This window comes from Macaca fascicularis, chromosome 2 (genome assembly GCF_037993035.2).
Source record: "Macaca fascicularis isolate 582-1 chromosome 2, T2T-MFA8v1.1".
NCBI classification, from domain to species: Eukaryota; Metazoa; Chordata; class Mammalia; order Primates; family Cercopithecidae; genus Macaca; species Macaca fascicularis.
The window spans coordinates 161,737,777-161,760,385 of NC_088376.1; the positions used below are offsets into that span (position 1 = coordinate 161,737,777).

Consider the following 22,609-nt stretch of genomic DNA (forward strand, 5'->3'; position numbering starts at 1 on the left):
GGGAAGCCTCTTGAAATGCTAGGGAAGCTATATGTTCTCTGGTTCTCTTTTCCCAATGTAGAAGCTATGAGCCCTGGGGATTCCTTTCTGTGTGGTACTATGCTGACTTAGGGGAGTGGAACGGGTGATGAGGTCAAAGTGAGATAGTTTTTCATACTAGATCTTGCAATTTTTATTCGGTTTTGTGGTCCATGCATAAGTTTCAGACTTTTTCCCAAGTTTTGGGTTTTTTTTTTTTTTTTTTGGTTATTGTTGTTTGTTTTTTTTTAGACATGGAATTTTGCTCTTGTTGCCCAGGCTGCAGTGCAATGGCGCAATCTCAGTTCACTGCAATCTCCACCTCCTGGGTTCAAGCAATTTTACTGCCTCAGCCTCTCAAGTAGCTGAGATTATAGGAATGTGCCATCATGTCCGGCTAATTTTGCATTTTTTTAGCAGAGATAGGATTTCACCATGTTGGTTAGGCTGGTCTTGAACTGCTGACCTCAGGTGATCCGCCCACCTTGGCCTCCCATAGTGCTGGGATTATAGGCATGAGCCACCACGCCTGGCCCCCCTGCTTTTTTTTTTTTTGAGGTGAAGTTTCACTCTTGTTGCCCAGGCTGGAGTGCAGTGGTGCAATCTTGGCTCACTGCAACCTCTACCTCAAGGGCTCAAGCGATTCTCCTGCCTCAGCCTTCCAAGTAGCTGAGATTACAGGAATGGGTCATCATGCCTGGCTAATTTTGTATTTTTAGTAGAGATGGGGTTTCACCATGTTGGTTAGGCTGGCTGTTTTGTTTTTTTACCATGTTGGTTGCCTGGCTGTTTTGATTTTTTAATGGTGCCTATCTTTATAATCATTTCTGGGATAAATAGCCAGTGATCATCGAGTTTATAATCCCTTTACTTTGTCCTATTTTGATTCTCAGTTTGGCAGTTGGGAAGGATAATCTGTACCTTCTCTTTGCTGGGGGTGGTAAGGATATTCCAGCATTGTGCCAGTTTTATTTTTATTAAGAAAAAAAAAGTATTCTTCATTTGTGTTTTTGAACCTCTTACCTGTTTTCTTTCCCACAGTATTGGATTCATTTTTGAAGAAAAATTATGATTCTCTCTAGTCATAATTGTTGCAATGATAGTTTGTTCAAATCGTATAGTTGTATACAGCTTTAACATATAAGTGCTCTCATGTATTTTTGTTCATTTGGTTGTCACAATAAAGCATTTAGATTAGTAAATGTTGTAATATTTCCTAATTCTGGGTATCTACAAGTATTTTGGGTATCTACAAGCATTTTTGAATTTATTTTATCATATAACTGGTAACAATTTACATTTGCATTTTACTTTATAGGTTTGAAAGTACCTCTATTAATTACTTCATTGTTCAATAATAATGGTTAATCCTGTAGGGGAAGAAAAAGACTTTTCCTTTACTTTCTTGGGTTCTGCAGTTGGGACCTGCTGATTACATTAACAGACAGATTAACAGGAGACAAGGCATTTAAATTTTATTTGATGCTAATCTTTTAATTTTTATGTACATGGAAGCCTTTATAGAAAAGGATTGAAGACCTGAGAAACTGTTAAAACCTGGGGTCTTATATAACATTTTAACAATGGACAGTAAATTGTGGAGAAGTGACAAGAAAAAGGAAAAGGTATCTGGGCTTTTAGGGGCAACAAATAGTGAGAAGGTAAATATGTGGGGGAAACTGATGGAAGATAGAAGTTATTTTAGTAGGTAGAGTTTGTTTGTGCAGACGCATCTCAGTGCTGATCTGTCTCCAGTGATAAGTAAGGGTTGTTGTGTTGTATGGGAGAGGGGAGGGAAAACATCATCACAAAGGGAAAAATTTATTCTTGCTTTTAGGCAGGTAGGGAGAGGACAGAGGACAAAGAGTTCTTTCTGTGTTTGCTGCCTCCCAAAGGCCTTCAGCTCAAAATAATCCTTATGCCAAAGTGGCATAGTTTGGAGTAGCATATTCTGATCCCCTTGTGTCCAGAGTTCAAAAAAATAGCCATAATTTTATTACCGTAACAACCACTATCATCTCTTGTCTCCTTTTAAGCAAAGTAAATCAACTTAAAATCTCTTTAGCAGATATCTTATGGAACTATATTGGGATTTTGCAAATGCATATCTTTTGGTTATAGGCGAGAGTATCTTAATTTGTAAGAACTCTGAGAAATCAAAAGGGATAGCTCTCCTTCAGGGTTCTCTAAAGCCTGTTCGCAGCTGTCTGCAAAGACGAGAAGGAGAAGAAGTAACTGCCAGCATGATACGAGCTATTCTGGAGGTAAGAGAGAGTTTGCTAAATTACCATTTGCTCTTTTATGCCTAAATTAAAGTGGTAAAATATTAGTATATGAAACTCTTAGGTTTATTTCTTTTTTAAATTTATTTTTGGGACAGAGTCTCACTCTGTCACCCAGGCTGGAGTGCAATGGCATGATCTCAGCTCACTGCAACCTCTGCCTCCTGGGTTCAAGAAATTCTCCTGCCCCAGCCTCCCAAGTAGCTGGCATTACAGGCACACACCACCATCCCCGGCTAATTTTTGTACTTTTAATAGAGATGGGATTTCACCATGTTGCCCAGGCTGGTCTTGAACCAGCCTTCAGGTGATCTGCCCACCTTGGCCTCCCAAAGTGCTGGGATTACAGGTGTGAGCCACTGTGCCTGGTGCTTTATGTTTTTTTTTTTTTTTTTTTTTTTTTTGAGATGGAGTCTCGCTCTGTTGTCAGGCTGGAGTGCAGTGGCGCCATCTCAGCTCACTGCAACCTCTGGCTCCTGGGTTCAAGGGATTCTCGTGCCTCAGCCTCCTGAGTAGCTGGGACTACAGGTGCCTGCCACCACACCCAGCTAATTTTTGTATTTTTAGTAGAGGCGGGATTTCGCCATGTTGGCCAGGATGATCTCAATCTCCTGACCTTCTGATCTGCCCACCTTGGCCTCCCAAAGTGCTGGGATTATAGGCGTGAGCCACCATGCCTGGCCCATTTGTTTTTCTTTATAAGAAAATATTTTATCTACTTTAAGGAGAACTTTTCTGTTGTCATCAGGTGTTATCAACAGTTACAGTGAGTGGTGATGAGAAAGTTAATAAAAAATCTCTACATTAAGATTCTAAGAACATTTTAAAAAATGAGAATGAAATAGCTTTCTTTATTTTATATTCAGAGGGCTTGCATGTTTTGTTTTATTTATTTATTTATTTATTTGAGATGGAGTCTCACTCTGTCTCCCAGGCTGGAGTGCAGTGGTGCGATCTCGGCTCACTGCAAGCTCCGCCTCCCGGGTTCACGCCATTCTCCTGCCTCAGCCTCCCAAGTTGCTGGGACTACAGGCGCCCGCCACCACGCCTGGCTACTTTTTTGTATTTTTAGTAGAGACAGGGTTTCACCGTGTTAACCAGGATGGTCTGGATCTCCTGACCTCGTGATCTGCCCGCCTTGGCCTCCCAAAGTGTTGAGATTACAGGCGTGAGCCACCGCTCCTGGCGGCTTGCTTGTTTTATTAAAAAGTTACAGAAATTTTCAAATATCTTCTTTCAGATAATAGTTGGTGGAGTGGCAAGTACATCACAAGATATGCATACTTATGCTGCCTGCACATTTTTGGCTGCAAGTATGAAAGAAGGGAAGCAAGGAATTCAGAGAAATCAAGAGTCTGTTCAGCTTGGAGCAATTGAGGCCTGCGTGATGTGGCTGCTAGAAAATGAATTCATCCAGAGTACAGAAGCCAGTGATGGAACAGAAGGTAAGTGTGACTTCTCAGTTGCAGTTTACTCACTTTTTCATCTTTAGTGAGGGTGTATGACCGCTCAGTAAATGGAAATTGTCTTTTCATGTAGTATAAAAGGAACTTGATATTTTGAGCAGCATATCAACTCATTTTTAGTAAATCAGTATTGTATTTAGCAACTTCAGACCATTATTATAGAGCCTGCTCATACATTTTCATGCGCTGGATAAAGTACTATTTGTAAAATTTATCAGCCGGGAGGGTTAGCTCTGGAATACAGAAAGATAGTATTTTGTTTTATTTTGAGTGTTTGTTCCTCTGTTTCCTCACCCTAACCCTAAACCAGGAAAGGTGTATCATCCAACACATCTTGGTTCGGCTACTCTTTCTTCTTCACTTTCTCCAGCTGATACTTTAGATATTTTTGCTGACCTGCAAAGAGCAATGAAGGGCTTTGTTTTAGAGAATGATCTTCATATTCTCTATCTGGTAAGTTCTGTTTTAACGATTATATTTGTGAAAATAGGGAGAAAAAATAGATATATAATTCTGAACATCAATGATACCCTGACAGAACATCTTGTCTGTTTTCCATGCATAGGTTAGTACTGGTGAGAATAGAGAAAAGGTAAGAAGAGAATTGTTTTAAAGTAATAATCTAAATTGTTCTAGTTACTTTTAAATTTATTTTCTCCAGCCTCCTTTCAAAAAATATTTGAGTTGGTTTATAAAAAATATATATTTTACAATGTATAAAAGAACAGCAAAGGAAAATGTAATATCAGAAAATTAAAGATAAGATCATGATGTAAAACTCAAGCAAAGGTCAGTACACAAATATGCATGCCATTAAGTCATGTCCAATGCTGTTGTCAACTTTGATTCTGGGTTTTCTAGCAACTAAAAGAAAGAGGGAAGCTTGATTAGTGTTAATATTCATAAGATAAAAGACAAACCAAGTTTAGGAAAAACATTGCATTTCCCTGCCTAAGAGAAATTTAGTCCTAAAAGGATACTTTGGAACTTAACATTGTTGATAAAAATCTCTATAATAAATGCCATAAGGAATTTTAAAAGTTTGTTTACATTAGACAGTGCTCTGTGAATATTGTTTTGTATAACAAAGATATTAATAAGAATTGGATAGTGTTGGTCATATTCTCTGGCAAGAACCTGATCAGAAAGAATTAATTTTGTCAGTTAAGAGTAGATGCATGCATTTTGATAAGCAAGTGATAGGGGGAGGTGAGTAAAATTGAAAGTCTCATTAGAATGAAGGGGGCTGATCAGGAAATGTGTTTCAATAAAAAACACTATGTAGTGAGCAGAGCGGAAATATCTAGACAGTGCCAATTTTCTTTTCTTACAAACTCGCATAATGCATGATAGGTTCAAAGGTCTGTGCCCAAGAATGTGACTGGGAGGAATCTCAAAGCAGGTTTCACCGGTCATCTATCATGGCCTTAAAAATAAGTCTCATTTATTATACAGTGGCTAAGATTGTGGGCTTTAGGGTCAGACTGCCTTAGTTCAACTTTTGGCCTCATCACTTAGTAATCGTACAACCTTGGGTAAGTACTTAACCTCTCTTAAGATTTCATTTCCTCATTTGTAAAATGGAGATAATAATTCCCACCTCAGGGCTGATAGTCTTTGATGAATATTTGGTATCTGAATAAATATTTAATAACATTATCTATTGTTTTTAATAAATTCTCCCATAAACATTATGTAAGTCATTTGCCAAATTACCTAACTATTCCTACTCCTGTTCCCTCTCTAAAATATGAAGACTGTTGGCAGTGTTATTATGCTGAATGTTTGTGGTTAGTGGTCTTGTGTACTTCTCTCACCATTCGAGTTGCATGCCCTTCAAGAGTTAGTTGTGTTCCCAAACTTGTTCATGTCAGTTTGCTTCTGAGAAAATTAGGCTGAGGCAGAAGGATCACCTGAGGCCAGGAATTTGAGACCAGCATGGGCAACAGAGCAAGAATCTGTTGCTACCAAAAAAAAAAAAAAAATTAAAGATTAGTTGTGTGTGGTGGTGCATGCTGGTAATTCCAGCTACTTACAAGGCTGAGACAGGAGAATCACTCGAACCCAGGAGTTCTAGGTTATAGTGAGCTATGATCGCACCACCATGCTCCAGCCTTGGTGACAGCAAGAAACCTCGTCTCTTAAAAACAAACAAAAAAATATAAGTGAGATAACTGAAAGCTCTGAGAAAACGTTACAGGAATTTAGACAGGGGAAAAACCAAAAGGACACTGCTGAAAGTTTATTTTGCAATGATCTTTAATTTCTAATTTTTTTTTTTTTTTTTTTTTTTAGTAGAGTCTCACTCTGTTGCCCAGGCTGGAGTGCAGTGGCACAGTCTTGGCTCATTGCAACCTCTGCCTCCCAGGTTCAAGCGATTCTTCTGCCTTAGCCTCCTGTGTAGCTGGGACTACAGGTGCATGCCACCACACCTGGCTAATTTTTGTATTTTTAGTAGAGACAGGGTTTTACCTTGTTGGCCAGGCTGGTCTTGAAGTCCTGACCTCAAGTGATCCACCGTCCTCGCCCTCCCAAAGTGCTGGGATTACAAGTGTGAGCCATCGCACCCGGCCAGCAATTATCTTTAATTTCTAACTTCACGTTACAGAACAAAAACTGGATTTCTTAAACAATGTATTGTGGTTATGGTTTAAGAAAGCCATGGTAAATTCTAATCAACAGACTCGTGCTCAAAAGGCCTTGACCCCTAGCTCAAAGCACTGGCAGTTAAAATACGTTTATGTTTTAAGTTAGACAAAACATTTAGTATTTGCATGTACTATTTTAGATTTTGAATATATAAAATATTTCTGTGATTCAAAAGTCAGAACTATATAAACAAGAATAGTCAGAGAAGTCTGACTCCTATGACCATCCCTTCCACACCTTTTCTACCCACCTTTCATAGATGACTGTTTTCATTCATTTTTTGATGTATCTCTTCTCTTTTTTTAAGTTTACAAAAATTGTCATACATATTCTTCACCTTTTTTATACAGAGGGTAGCATGCTGTATACATTATTCTATACCTTTTTCTTCTTAATAGTGTATCTTGGAAATCACTTCATATGAACTCATTTTTTAATCTTTTTTATAACTATAATTCTGTTGTGTAGGTGGATGTACTGTTGTTTAGTCTATCAGTTCCGTATTGATGGACATTTGGATTGTTTTCAATATTTTGTTGTGGCAAATTATGCTGCAGTAAATAATGTGGTACACACAGTGTTTAGTTTTATGGAGGTGTATCTTTAGGAAAGACTCCCGGAAGTGCAACTGCTGGGTAAGATGAAAAACCGTAAGTGATTTTGGTTTTGCAAAGTTGATCTCTGTAGAGTTTGTATCATTTTCCTGTTTTACCAGTGATATATGAGAGTAGTTGTTTTTTCACGGCCTCGCAAGTAGTGAGAATATTGTTAAGCTTTTGTATTTTTGAGTGTAGTTTTAGTTTACATTTTTTTACATTATGAGTAAATTTGAACATTTTCCCCCATTTATATAAAATGTCCAGAATGGCAGTCCATAGAAACAAAAAGTACATTTAGTGCCTTAGTAGTTACCCAGGGCTGGGGGAGTGTGAGGAGGCTGGACGAAAATGGGGAGTGATTGCTAATGAGAGGATTCCCCACCTCCCTCCCCAGTGAATTGTCCATGTCTTTTGCTCATTGTTCTGTTGTGTGTGGTGTTTGTTTGTTTGCTTTTGTTTTGTTTTTAGTTTTAAAGGTTTTTTATATATTAGGGAGATTGGTGCTTTGTGGTGTAAGTAGAAGGATTTTCCTCTTGGTTTTTCACTTGTCTTTTGACTTTGCCTATCGTATGTTTTATCTAGCATTTTTTAAAAAATGCAGTTGAATTTATGAACTTTCGAATTAGTGAGAACTTTTTTTTGCTCTGAGATTATTAAGGAATTCACCCACATTTTCTTCAAGTAATTGTACAGTTGTGGTCCCCCTATTTTTTTTTTTTTTTTTTTTTTTTTGAGATGGAGTTTTGCTCTTGTCGCCCAGGCTGGAGTGCAAGGTGCAATCTTGGCTCACCGCAACCTCCGCCTCCTGGGTTCAAGCGATTCTCTTGCCTCAACCTCCTGAGTAGCTGGGATTACAGGCATGCGCCATCATGCCTGGCTAATTTCGTATTTTTTTTTTTTAGTAGAGATGGGGTTTCTCCATGTTGGTCAGGCTGGTCTTGAACTTCCAACCTCAGGTGATCCACCTGCCTCGGCCTCCCAAAGTGCTGGGATTACAGGTGTGAGCCACTGTGCCTGGCCTCCCCCTATTTTGAGCTCTGCTTCATTTGGAGTGTATTCTAGCATATGGTTCTTCAGTTTCATGTTTTTTTCATAATGGCTATCTGTAATCTCAGCATCATTTATTAAAAAATTAATTTATGTAATGACTCAAGATGGCAACTTTTATCTTCTGTATTTCCATTTGTATTTGGGTACATTTCTAATTCCATTTGTCATTGTGTATATTTCTGTTTCACTTCTTGGTCTGACAAAAGACCAGTTTGACTGATTTTTGTGCCAGTGGCTCTGTTTTAATTAAAAACTTTCTGGTAGGGCAAGTTTCCCTTCATTGCTCTGCTTTTTCAGTGTTCATAGCTATTCTTTTTGGCTTACTGTATTAGTCCATTCTCACACTGCTGTAAAGAAATTATGGAGACTGGATAATTTATAAAGAAGAGAAGTTTAATTGGCTCATGATTCTGCAGGCTGTACAGGAAGCACAGTGGCTTCTACTTCTGGGAGGCCTCAGAAAGCTTCCAATCATGGCAGAAAGTAAAGGGGAAATAGGCACATCTTATATGGCCAGAGCAAGAGAAAGAGAGTGAGAGAGAGGTGGGAGGTGCCACTCACTTTTAAACAACCAGATCTCACAAGAACTCACTGTTGCAATGACAGCACCAAGGGGGATGGTGTTAAACCATAAGAAACGGTCTTCATGATCCAATCACCTGCTACCAGGCCCCATCTCCAGCATTGAAGATTACATTTCAACATCAAATTCGGTGGGGACACATATCTAAACTATATAAATCCACCCTGCCCCTAAATCTCATGACCTTCTCATATTCCAAGATACAACCATCCCTTCCCAACAGTCCCCCAAAGTCTTAACTCATTGCATCATTAACTCAAAAGTCCAAAGTCTCATCTGAAAGAAGGCTAGTGCTTTTCACCGATGAGGCTGTGAAATAACAAAAGCTAAGTTAGTTACTCCCAAGATGCAATGGGGGTATAGGCATTGGATAAATACTTCCATTCCAAAAGAGAGTATCTGACTTGGTTAGGTTGTATAATCCTTTTTATGTTGCTGGATTTGGTTTGCTAGTATTTTATTTGGTTTGCTAGTATTTTTGTCATAAGATACATTGACCTGTAGTTCTCTTTTCTCGTGATGTCTTTGTGTGGTTTTGGAGTAATATTAACTGCACAGTATGAGTTAGGATATATTTCTTCCTCTTCTGTTTTTTTTTTTTGTTTGTTTTTTTTTTTGAAGAATTTGTTAAAGATTGCTGTTAATTGTTATTTAAATGTTTGGTGAATTTCACCAGTCAAGCCACCTGGGCCTGTGCTTTACTTTGGAGTAAATGTTTTGATGATGAATTTAATCTTTTTACTTATTATAACTATTCAGAGTTTCTATTTGTTCTTCAATCAGTTTTGGTAGTTTGTGTATTTCCAGAAAATAGTCCACATAGATTATCTAATTTGTTGGCATTTAGTTGTTCATAGTATTCCCTTCTAATCCTTTTTACTTATGTAAGGATGATGGGGGTGGTTCCTCTTTCATTCCTGATTTTAGTAATTTGAATCGTCCTGCACCATTTCTTGATCAGTCCAGCTAAATAGTTTTCAATTTTGTTTTCTTTTCTTTTTCTCTTTCTTTTCTTTTCTCCTTTCCTTTCCTTTCCTTCTTCTTTCTTTTTCTTTCCTTCTTTCTTTCTTTTCTTTCTTTCAGTGGATCATCTGAGGTCAGGAGTTTGAGACCAGCCTGACCAACATGGTGAAACCCTGTCTGTACTAAAAATACAAAGTTACAAAATACAAAAATTAGCTGGGCGTGGAGTCCAGCTACTTGGGAGTCATAAGTATTGACTGGGAGCAGGCCCCAGCCAGGCTGAGGCAGAAGAATCACTTGAACCTGGGAAGCAGAGGTTGCAGTGAGCCGAAATCGCGCCATTGCACTCCAGCCTGGGTGACAGAGTGAGACTATCTCAAAAAATTTTTTTTCTGTACTGAACTTATAGTTTCTTTTGTCATTATTCCCTAAATAATACAGTTTATCAGCTATTTACCTAGTATTTATGTGGTATTAGGTATTATAATTACTCTAGATGATTACTCTGTATATGGCAGGATGTGTCTAGGTTATATATAGACACTATCATTTTATATCAGAGACTTGAGCATCCATGGATTTTGTTATCTGCAGGAGGTCCTGGAACCAGTCCCCCACAGATAATAAGAGACAGCTATACATTTTGCTATGGTTTGGTGGAGTTCTATAGATGTCTCTTAGGTCTAATTGACTTAAAGTGTTGTTTTAGTCTTCTATTTCCTTTTGATTTTCTTAGTAGTTCTATTCATTGTTGAAAGTCAGGTATTGAAGTTTTCAACTACGGTCGGTATTCTCAGAGAATTTGTTCCCCTGTACCTCTTTTACGGCTCTTTTTTGAATGAAGGGATTATTTTTTAGTATAGTCATTATCGCTTAAGGACAGTGATACATTCTGAGAATTGCATCTTTAGGCAATTTTGTTCTTGTGTGAATATTACAGAGTGTACTCACACAAATTTAGATGTTATGGCCTGCTGCACACCTAGGATATATGGTATAACCTAACTGCTGCTAGGCTACAAACTTGTTTGGCATGTTACTCTACTGAATACTGTAGGCAGTTGTAATACAATGGTAAGTATTTGTGTATCTAGACATTTCTAAACATAGAAAAGGTAATGCAACATGTTAGACGTTTTGATGACTATGATGTCACTAGGCAATATTAATTTTTCAGCTCCATTATAATCTAACGGGACTACTGTCATATATGCAGTTTGTCATTGACCAAAATGTGACTATGCAGCACAAAATTGTATGACATTTTAATTTTGTACGTTTATCTCTATATTTTTTGCTCTCTTTTTTTTTTTTTTATGGTTACTCAAGGGATTATCAGGTACAGCTGAAAATTTATACTAACTTAATTGCAGTGAGATAAAGAAGTATTCTTAAATAACTCTATTTTGATTCCTTTTTTTGTGCCATTGTTGTACTTATGGCATCATTATGTGTTGCAAACCTAATAGTACGTTGTTATACTTAGTATTTTATGTAATTCAATGTTTTTAGAGAAGCTGAGAGAAGAAAGGAGAGCAAATATACATTTACAGAGTTTGCTTCATTAACGTTCTTATTTATGATTGTTTTTTTTCTTCATTTATTTCTATGGATTTGGGACACCATCTCTTGTCATTTCCTTAGTTCGGTACAGCTTTGCTTTCACCTGCCTCCTGTGGGCTGATACTGTCAAATATATTGTGATTTTTATATGTTATGGGCCCAACAATACAATTATATGCATATTGGCAGGGCGTGGTGGCTCATGCCTGTAATCTCAGCACTTTGGTAGGCTGAGGCGGGTGGACCACTTGAGGTCAGGAGTTCAAGACCAGCCTGGCCATCATGGTGAAGCCCCATCTTTACTAAAAATATAAAAATGAGCTGGGTGTGGTGGTGCATATCTATAATTCTAGCTACTCAGGAGGCTGAGGCATGAGAATCACTTGAACCTGGGAGGTAGAGGTTGCAGTGAGCTGAGATTGTGCCACTGCACTCCAGCCTGGGCAACAGAGTGAGACTGTGTCTCAAACAAACAAACAAACCCAATACAGTACAATTATATGCATATTGTTTTATAAATTGCCTTTTAAATCACTCAGAAGAAAAGATAAATATGTAATGATACTGTTTTTATATGTACCCACATAATTTCCTTTGTTGATGCTCTTTGATTTTTTTGTTTGGAATTGAAATATGGTTTTGGGTGAGTTTCTTTCAAGCTGAAGAGCTTTCTTTAGTATTTCTTTGTTTCTTCTTTTTTTTCTGGAGACAGAGTCTCATTCTGTTGCCTAGGCTGGTGTACAGTGGTGCAGTGGTGCAGTCTCTGCTCACTGTAACCTCTGCCTCCCAGGTTCAAGCAATTCTCGTGCCTCAGTCTCCTGAGTCCCTGGGATTACAGGAATGCACCACCACTTCTGGCTAATTTTTTTTTGTATTTTTAGTAGAGACAGGGTTTTGCCATGTTGACCAGGCTAGTCTTGAACTCCTGACCTCGAGTGATCCAGCCTCCACCCCCCTGCCCACCCAGCCTCCCAAAATTCTGGGATTACAGGCGTGAGCCGCTGCGCCTGGCTAGTATAGTATTTCTTTTTTTTTCTTTTTTTTTTTTTTTTTTTTTTTGAGACGGAGTCTCGCTTTGTCGCCCAGGCTGGAGTGCAGTGGCGCGATCTCGGTTGACTGCAAGCTCCGCCTCCCGGGTTTACGCCATTCTCCTGCCTCAGCCTCCGAATAGCTGGGACTACAGGCGCGCACCACTTTTGTATTTTTAGTAGAGACGGGGTTTCACCGTGTTAGCCAGGATGGTCTCGATCTCCTGACCTCGTGATCCGCCCGCCTCGGCCTCCCAAAGTGCTGGGATTACAGGCGTGAGCCACCGCGCCCGGCCTTAGTATTTCTTATAAAATGGATTTGCTAGCAAAATTTTCTCAGGTTTTGTTTATCTGGGAATGTTTCTGTTATATTTTTATTTTTGAAAAATAACTCTCCTTTATATAAGATTCTTAGTTGAGGCTGGGCATGGTGACTCATGCCTGTAATCCCAGCACTTTGGGAGGCTGAGGCAGGTAGATGGCTTGAGCCTAGGAGTTTGAGACCAGCAACACGGTGAAACTCCGTCTTTACCAGAAAAATACAAAAATTAGCCAGGTGTGGTGGTATGCACCTATAGTCTCAGCTACCTGGGAAGCTGAGGTGGGGGGATGGCTTCAGCCCAGGAGGTAGACGTTGCAGTGAGCTGAGATTGTGCCACTGCACTCCAGCCAGAGTGACAGAGCCAGACCCTGTTTCAAAAGAAAAAACAATGTTTAGTTGACAGATTTTTTTTTTTTCTTTGAGTGGTTTGATATGTCATCTCACTGCATTTTCTGGCTTTCTTTTTTCTGTTGAGAAGTTAGCTGTTAATCTTATCAGGTTTCTCTTATACACGATGACTTGCTGTTTTCAAGATTTTTTTTCTTTAGCTTTAATGTTTTGACTGTGATGCGTCTTTGTGTGGATGTCTTTGTATGTATCCTGCTTGGAGTTCACTGAGTGTCTTGGATATGTAGGTTAATGTTTTCCATCAAATTTGGAATACTTTCAGCCATAAATTCTTCAGATGATTTTCCTTTTCCTTTGTGTCTTCTCCTGGTACTCATTATGCATATGTCGGTATACTTAATGTTTCTCATATTCCTTTAAGGCTCTGTTCATTTTTTCTGCTTTCTCTTCTCCCTCTTTCAGATTGCATAGTCATTATTAATCTATTCATGTTTGCTGATTCTTTCTTATGCCAGCTTGGATATCTTGTTGATCTCTCTAGTAAATTATCCATTTTAGGTCCAGGTTCGGTGGCTCACACCTTTAATCCTAGCACTTTGGAAGGCCAAGGCAGGAGCGTTATTTGAGTTTAAGAGTTCAAGACCAACCTGGGCAACATAGTAAACCCCATTTTAGTTATTGCACTTTTTTTTTTTTTTGGAGACAGGTTTTTGCTCTGTTGCCCAGACAGGAGTACAGTGGCACAGTTATGGCTCACTGCAGCCTTGACCTTCTGGGCTCAAGCAGTCTTCCCACCTCAGCCTCCCAAGTAGCTGGGACCAGAGGCATATGCCATCATCCCTGGCTAATTTTTGTACTTTTTTGTAGAGACAGTGTTTCACCATGTTGCTCATGCTGGTCTCGAACTCCTGAGCTCAAGTGGTCCTCTCCTTTCAGCCTCCCAAAGTGCTGGGTTTATAGGCACGAGCCACTGTGCCTGGCCAGTTATTGTACTTTTAACTCCAGAATTTTCATTTGGTTCTTTAAAAAATAATTTTCTCTTTATTGTATTCTCTACTTAATGAGACATTGGCATCGTGCCTTTTACTTCAAGCATGCCTTTTTTTTTTTTTTTTTTTTTTTTAAACCATGTTTATAATGTTTGCTTTGAAGTCTTATTTCAGTAGCTGGAGCCTCTCAAAGGTATTTCTTTTTATTTCTTTTGCCTGCTTTTCCCCCTGTGTTTGAGATGCACTTTCCTATTTCTTATATGTTTCATAATTTTTGTTGAATCTTGACATTTTGGGTATATATCAATTCTGAATATTGATTCTTCCCTTCTCTCCTCTATGTTATTGATTCTTTCTTGAAAATTAGTCAGAATGCTTAAGATTCTAACTACAGTTAGAATATTGATATTAGAAGTGTCTATGATTAAAAACTTAGGTTCTGGCCAGGTGCAGTGGCTGACGCCTGTAATCCCAGCATATTGAGAGTCTGAGGCAGGAGAATTGCTTGAGGCCAGGAGTCAGAGACCAACCTGGGCAACAGAATAAAACCCAGTTTCACCAAAAAAATTAGAAAATTAGGCAGATGTGGTGTCACTCACCTTATAGCCCCAGTTACTTGGGAGGCTGAAGTGGGAGGATTGCTTGAGCACAGGAGGTTGAAGCTGCAGTGAACTGTATCCCAGCCTGGATGATAGAACAAGACCTTGTCTTTAAAAAAAAAAAAAAAAGACTTGGGTTCTATAAAATCCAGTTTGTATGCTTAATGATCTCTTTCCATTTGTCCTGGCAATGCATTGTTTGTGAATAAATGATGTTTCCATATAAATGAGGTATTATCGCAGTTAGACATTTTATAAATCCTGAGGCCTTTGTCTTTTTATTTTAAGTAATTTTATTTTATTGTAATTTTTTTTGAAATGGAGTCTTGCTCTGTTGCCCAGGCTGGAGTGCGGTAGCACAGTCATACCTTACTGCAGCCTCAAACTCCTGGGCTCAAGCGATCCTCCTGCCTCGGCCTCCTAAAACATTGGGATTACAGGCATGAACCACCACAGCTGGCCATTTTATTTATTTTATTTCATTTTTTTTAGAGACAGAGTCTCACCCAGTCAGTTGAGCTAGAGTGCAGTGGCTCAGTCATAGCTCACTGCAGCTTCAAACTTTTGGGTTCCAGCGATCTTTCCATCTCAGCCTTCTGAGTAGCTGGGACTACAGGTGCATACCATCACGCCTGGCTTTTGTCTTTAATATGAAGGTTGTGTATAATGGTTTTTTGTAATGTAATAGTTTTAGTTAATGAATAATACTTTTTTCTTTTAGGTTACACCTATGTTCGAGGATTGGACTACTATTGATTGGTATCGATTTTTCTGTTTATGGGAGAAGTTGCCAACTTCAATGAAAAGGGTGGCAGAGCTAGTGGGAGTTGAAGAGGGGTTCTTGGCCCGCTGTGTGAAAGGAAAAGTAGTAACCAGAACTGAGAGACAGCATCGACAAATGGCCATCCATAAAAGGTAAACATCAAGGTCTCTGGGCTTTCCAGTATTTAACACAGTGTCTTGCATGTAGTAGATGCCCAGTTTATTGTAGTCACTTTCATTGTCAATAAAATCAAAATTTTGGCAAAGTATAAGATTTTTCAGTTTTTTTTTTTTTTTCATTTTCTTTTTTTTTTTTTTTGAGATGGAGTTTTGCTCTTGTTGCCCAGGCTGGAGTGCAATGGCACGATCTCGGCTCACCGCAACCTCCGCCTCCCGAGTTCAAGCGATTCTCCTGCCTCAGCCTGCAGAGGAACTGGGATTACAGGCATGTGCCACCATGCCTGGCTAGTTTTGTGTTTTTATGTTTTTTATTTATTTTTATTTATTTATTTTTTTGAGACAGAGTCTCGCTCTGTCGCGGCCCAGGCTGGAGCTCAGTGGCCGGATCTCAGCTCACTGCAAGCTCCGCCTCCCGAGTTTATGCCATTCTCCTGCCTCAGCCTCCCGAGTAGCTGGGACTACAGGCGCCCGCCACCTCGCCCGGCTAGTTTTTTGTATTTTTTGTAGTAGAAACAGGGTTTCACCGTGTTAGCCAGGATGGTCTCGATCTCTTGACCTCGTGATCCGCCCGTCTCGGCCTCGCAAATTGCTGGGATTACAGGCTTGAGCCACCGCGCCCGGCTAGTTTTGTGTTTTTAATAGAGACGGGGTTTCTCCATGTTTGTCAGGCTAGTCTTAAACTCCTGACCTCAGGTGATCTGCCCGCCTCCGCCTCCCAAAGTGCTGGGATTACAGGTGTGAGCCACCACGCCTGGCAAGTTTTCTGTATTTAATGAATTTATTGGTATTTTAGTTTCTTTCTGCAGTTCACAGTTTAGTAGCCCTTATATATAAAGATCTTATATTTTAAAGTATAATATTTAATTACCTCTCTTTTGTAAAGAAGGTGTTGATCAGAAGAACCACCAATTTACTGTGACTTCACCTGGGGTTATGCTTTATATCATGCTTAGAAGTGATTCACTACCAATAGGGAAGAAGAGCTAATTAAAAGATTCAGGTGGATAAATTGATACAGGCTGTTAGCTTCTTTGAAATATAATGAAATTGGCCGGGTGCAGTAGCTCACACCTGTAATCCCAGCACTTTGGGAGGCCAAAGTGGGCAGATTACTTGAGGTCAGGAGTTCGAGACCAGCCTAGCCAATGTGGTAAAACCCTGTCTCTACTAAAAATACAAAAATTAGCCATTTGTGGTGGTGTGCACCTGTAATCCCAGCTACTTGGGAGGCTGAGGTGGGGGAATTGCTTGAACCTGGGAGATGGAGGTTGCAGTGAGCCAAGATTGTGCCACTACACTCCAGCCTGGGCAACAGAGTGAGATTCCATCTCAAAAAAAAAAAAAAGAGAAATATAATGAAATGATTTTTCTTAAAAAGCAGTCTTTAGTATATTATTTATAATATGGTTAAGTATAAATTTTATAAGGATTTATATACTTGGATTACTTTTGCTACTGTTGCCTTTCAAATCAAAATTGGATGCTGTATTTATATTGTCATTTTATTGGAGTAATGATTTACATGTAACTGTATATCAAGTTATCTTTTAAATTTTTGTGTCATCACATTTCTTGAACCAAGTCTCATTTCTTGATAGCAGCAATATTGAATATGGGCAACTTTTTGTTATACACACATTAGTTCTTTACTATAGTACTAATGCATGTCAAAACTTGCTTTGCAAGCATTGATCTCAATCTTTGTCCAGTAACCCTATTTTCTTTCTTTCTTTTTTTTTTTTTGAGATGTATTCTCACTCTGTTGCCCAGGCTGGAGTGCAGTGGCACAATCTTGGCTCACTGCAACTTCCGCCTCCTGGATTCAAGCGATTCTCCTGCCTCAGCCCCCTGAATAGCTGGGACTACAGGCATGTGCCACCATGCCCAGCTAATTTTTTGTATTTTTAGTAGAGACGGGGTTTCACTGTGTTAGTCAGGATGGTCTTGATCTCCTGACCTCGTGATCCACCCGCCTAGGCCTCCCAAAGTGCTGGGATTACAGGCTTGAGCCACCGCGCCCGGCCAGTAACCCTATTTTCTATTAAGAATCTTACCAGAATGTATTATGTAAGTCCTCTGTTGCCTTTCCAGTTCTTAGTCATTTTGCAACACACATTGTATCTCCTAGTAGACGTGAATGATCTCTTACCATGCTTTTGATGATTTATTCCCAGGTTTTTCACCAGTCTTGTGCTATTAGATTTAATCAGTGAAGTTCCCTTAAGGGAAATTAATCAGAAATATGGATGCAATCGTGGACAGATTCAATCTTTGCAACAGTCAGCTGCTGTTTATGCAGGTCAGTTAAACAAAGGGTTTCATAGTTATTCAAGACGATGATTTGAAGTCGAGTTAAGATTGCTTTTTTTTTCAAATTCCATTTTATTGTAGGCCTCTTTAAAAGTGCTATAATTTTGTACAGTTCTTGTCATCATCGGAAAATTCAAAACTCTGGCTCCTCAGGGCTCAGTACCATGTTACAGAGGATTGGTAACTAGCTGAATGTCTTGGCCTCTATTCCTTAGCAACCTGCTGACTATCCTCCTTTCTGTTTTCCTTTTTCTTCTTTTTCCTGTTGCAAGAAGAAACGAAACAGAGTTCTCTGTGGTCTCCCCTTTCTCATTAAGGTACTGATTGCTGGGCGCGGTGACTCACGCCTGTAATCCCAGCAATTTGGGAGGCTGAGTCGGGTGGATCACGCAGTCAGGAGTTCAAGACCAGCCTGACCAAGATGGTGAAACCCCATCTCTACTGAAAATACAAAAAATTAGCCACGTGTGGTGGTGGGTGCTTGTAATTCCAGCTACTCAGGAGGCTGAGGCAGAGAATTGCTTGAACCCAGGAGGTGGAGGTTGCAGTGAGCCGAGATCACGCCACTGCACTCTAGCCTGGGCGACAGAGCAAGACTCTGTCTCAAAAAAAAAAAAAAAAGGTACTGATTAATACATATTGTTAAGGAGAAGGATGGAAGATGGAGAGGGATTTCTGAACTCCTGTCTGACTGTTACAAAAATGATCTATTCTAAGGTCTACCTTAATGTATTAAACCCTAAGCAAACGAGAAATTCTGAGTCTGATTTTACTAAGGAATCCTTACAAGCCCTTAAGAAGGAAACTATGGGCTATGAGAGGTTGTGTTATATGTATAAGAGGTTTCATCGTGAAGATATGTGCTTATGAGGGAGTACTATGGGGAAGATGAGAAGAGATAGTGGCAAGAAGGGAGGGACTCACTTTTTTTTTTTGAGACGGAGTCTTGCTCTGTCTCCCAGGCTGGAGTGCAGTGGCACGATCTCGGCTCACTGCAAACTCCACCTCCCAGGTTCACACCATTCTCCTGCCTCAGCCTCCTGAGTAGCTGGGACTACAGGCACCTGCCACCCCGCCTGGCTAATTTTTTTTGTATTTTTAGTAGAGACGAGGTTTCACCGTGTTAGCCAGGATGGTCTCGATCTCCTGACCTCGTTATCCACCCGTCTCGGCCTCCCAAAGTGTTGGGATTACAGGCCTGAGCCACCGCGCCCAGCCGGGAGGGACTCACTCTTAGACTCACTGTCATCAAAGATGAAAGACTGCCTCAAGGGGTTTATGTTCTTATAGGGAAGTGTAAAACAATTTTAATTCCACAGATGTCTTTATGACATGGCACTTGTTTTGGTTTCTTTATTCCAAGACAGTGCAGCTATTGAGCTCAGCAACCTTTCTTTGAAGAAAATGCACATGGGAACTTCTCTCTTTCTAGTTCTCTCAGCACTTGAATATTGAAACCAACTCTCTTGTTTTCTTCTAGGTGGAAAGAATCCCTAATTTTTTTTTTTTTTTGAGATGGAGTTTCTCTCGTTGCCTAGGCTGGAGTGCAGTGGCGCGATCTCGGCTCACCGCAACTCCTGCCTCCTGAGTTCAAGCGATTCTCCTGCCTCAGCCTCCCGAGGAACTGGGATTACAGGCATGCGCCACCATGCCCGGCTAATTTTGTACTTTTAGTAGAGACGGGGTTTCTCCGTGTTGGTCAGGCTGTTCTCAAACTCCCGACCTCAGGTGATCTGCTCTACTCAGCCTCCCAGAGTGCTGGAATTACAGGCATGAACCACTGTGCCCAGCACCTTTATACCTTTTTAAACACCTTTTTAAGAGTTCTTAAACACCTTTTTAAGAGTTCTCTTTTGCTTAAGAAAGAAAGAGAGAGAGAAATGATTTAGGGTGAGGGCTTCTTGTTTGTTTTGTGTTTATATGCTCTGCCTCAGTTTTCTTGTGTTAACTTCAGGATGAAGAATAAATAAGATGACATTTAATGTCATCTCATAAAACTTAGCACATTTATTGTCCAATTAGTTAAGGCTCTTAATATATGTCTGTTCCCTTGTTAACTTACACCTTGGGCCTTGTTAAATCTTACAATTTTGCAGGGAAAAAACAAGGAAATATAAATACATCTAAAGAAATGGCGAATTCATCTGTAAAAAAAAAAATCAATTCAACAATTATTCTATGAATGTTCTAGGGATGATTACAGTGTTTTCCAACCGTCTGGGCTGGCACAACATGGAACTACTACTTTCCCAATTTCAGAAGCGTCTTACATTTGGCATCCAGAGGGAGCTGTGTGACCTGGTTCGGGTATCCTTACTAAATGCTCAGAGAGCCAGGGTTCTCTATGCTTCTGGCTTTCATACTGTGGCGGACCTTGCTAGGGCAAATATTGTGGAGGTGGAGGTGATTCTGAAAAGTGCTGTGCCTTTCAAAAGGTAAGAGAATACCTTTACCTACATGGGCTTATTAAATTTAAAAAAATGTTAATTTTAAAATAGTAGATAATGTATTAAAGTATTTTTGTGTTAAATAATCTTATTATATACTTGGTGTAAGTGGAAGAAAATATGGCTACTTTTTCCCCCTTGCAGATTACTTTTTGTTTTGTATATTTTAAAAATAATACATGACTTAAAAACATTCCTACTAGAATGTCTGAGTGGGGCTGGGCACAGTGGCTCACGCCTGTAATCCCAGTACTTTGGGAGTACTGAGGCTGATTGCTTGAGCTTAGGAGTTCAAGAATAGCCTGGGCAACATAGCAAGATCTCATCGCTACTAAAATTTAAAAAAAAAAAAAAAACTGGGTGTGGTGGCATGTGCCTGTAGTCCCAGCTACTTGGGGGTGTGAGGCTGGAGAGTTGGTTGAGCCCGGGAGGTTGAGGCTGCAGTGAGCCCTGATAGCGCCACTGAACTCCAGCCTGGGAGACAGAGTAAGATCGTGTCTCAAAAAAACTGAGCAAAAGTTTGGTATCAATGCTTTCTGCTTTGATGCATTTTGATTTTGATCTGCTTTGATGGATTTTGATAATTTTGATGTGATTTCATTATATATCTCAGGCTCATCTTACACTTTCATTAGACAAAAGCATTTTAAAATACATTCCTCTGAAATGTTTTTTGGAATGCTAGTGTCCCTCAAAACAATTTGTGAGAAGATTCCTTGATTTTTTTTGTGTGCGTATGTCTGCATAACCAATTTATTGAATGGGCTAGACTCAGTATATAAATCAAAGAATAGCTTAATTATTTTTTCTACCACTGTTTTTTGGAACTCTCTCTTATATGAAATCTCAGGCAGATTCTATAGGTATTTAGTTACTTTGAGGTACTAACAACCAGTTTTATTTTCAGGTATTAAACAATTTGTTCTAGATGGAAGCATCAATCTTATTTCCAGTTCAGTGTTTCTTCCCTCCCATTCACTTTAAACCTGACTCCCAGCTCTGAGACCTTAACCTGTGTGAGAAGGGATGGGGTATAGTATTTTACTATCCTCTTTGCTCTTGCATATCTCTTCCTCATGGAAGACAATTTTTCCACAGACCAGGAGTAGAGGTGGGGGTAGGAGGGTGATGGAGATGGTTTGGTTTTAGGATGAAACAATTAGATTCCCATAAGGAGCACACAACCTAGATTACTTGCATGCACAGTTCACAATAGGGTTTGCTGCAGCTGATCTGACAGGAGGCAGAGCTCAGGCAGCAGTGCTCCCTTGCCTATAATTCACTTTCTGCTGTGCGACCCAGTTCCTAACAGGCCATGGACTGTTACTGGTCTACAGCTCGGGGGTTGAGGACCCCTGGTTTATTTTAACTGACCACTTGGAATCTGTTCACACTTGCACAGTTTAGAGGTCAGTCAGAGATTTGGGCAGAGTTTATATGAAGAATTAGGAGTTGTTCTTCACTAGTTATCTGTTCTATATTGCCTTCAATTTCCAACTAATGTAGTTACTCTTTTTTTTTTTTTTTTTTGAGACGGAGTCTCACTCTGTCGCCCGGGCTGGAGTACAGTGGCCGGATCTCAGCTCACTGCAAGCTCCGCCTCCCGGGTTTACGTCATTCTCCTTAATGTAGTTACTCTTAACTCTCTTCTGACTTCTGTCAATCAGTGAACTCCAGGTTTTTATCTAAGTTTTTAGCCAACCTACAGGGTATTGACTGGACCCTGCCTTCAGGTAAAAAGTGAAAATTCACCCACTGCCATTTCTTTCTTGCAAGTCTCAACCCCCCTCCAGTTTCTGCTTTCTTTTTTGTTCATTTTCTAGTCCCTTCATATATTTTGTCCAGAGTTTATATTGTGTATTGTATAGGAGGATTTGTTTTCTTTCTTGTCTTTTTTTTTTTTTTTTTGAGACAGAGCGAGACTCTGTCACCCTGGAGTGCAATGGTGCGATCTCGGCTCACTGCAACCTCTGCCTCCTGGGTTCAAGCAGTTCTCCTGTCTTAGCCTCCCAAGTAGCTGGGACTACAGGCCCATGCCACCACACCCGGCCAATTTTTGTATTTTTAGTAGAAACAGGGTTTTACCGTATTGGTCAGGCTGGTCTTGAACTCCTAACCTCAGGTGATACACCCATCTTTGCCTCCCAAAGTGCTGGGATTACAGGCATGAGCCACTGCATACAGCCTTTTAAAAATTTTTTTAAATGAGACAGGGTCCTGCTCTGTTGCCCTGGCTGGAGTGCAGTGGTGTGATCTTGTTTCACTGTAATGCCTCCTAGGTTTGAGCGATTCTCATGCCTCAGCCTCCCAAGCAGCTGGGATTACCGGTACCTGCTACCATGCCTGGCTGATTTTTTGTATTTTTAGTAGAGACAGGGTTTCACCATGTTGGCCAGGCTGGTCTCGAACTCCTTGCCTCAAGTGATTCGCCTTCCTCGGTCTCCCAAAGTG

General features: G+C 39.9%; 1 protein-coding gene across 16 annotated transcripts in view; it reads left to right on the top strand.

The window, feature by feature from the left end:
* POLQ (DNA polymerase theta) overlaps positions 1-22,609 on the top strand; it is a 105,596-nt gene that overhangs the window by 31,123 nt on the left and 51,864 nt on the right. For 14 of the 16 annotated variants that reach the window (XR_012431665.1, XR_012431667.1, XR_012431666.1 and 11 more), the window contains 6 exons: positions 2,140-2,282; positions 3,541-3,745; positions 4,077-4,219; positions 15,181-15,374; positions 17,576-17,700; positions 19,903-20,146. Coding sequence is in view for 12 of the 16 variants with exons in the window: in XM_005548035.4 (XP_005548092.2) it covers positions 2,140-2,282; positions 3,541-3,745; positions 4,077-4,219; positions 15,181-15,374; positions 17,576-17,700; positions 19,903-20,146 (1,054 nt within the window). In the remaining 4 variants the exon portion in view is untranslated. The remainder of the gene's footprint in view (positions 1-2,139; positions 2,283-3,540; positions 3,746-4,076; positions 4,220-15,180; positions 15,375-17,575; positions 17,701-19,902; positions 20,147-22,609) is intronic. The other 2 variants (XM_074033372.1, XM_074033371.1) reach the window with 2 other exon arrangements.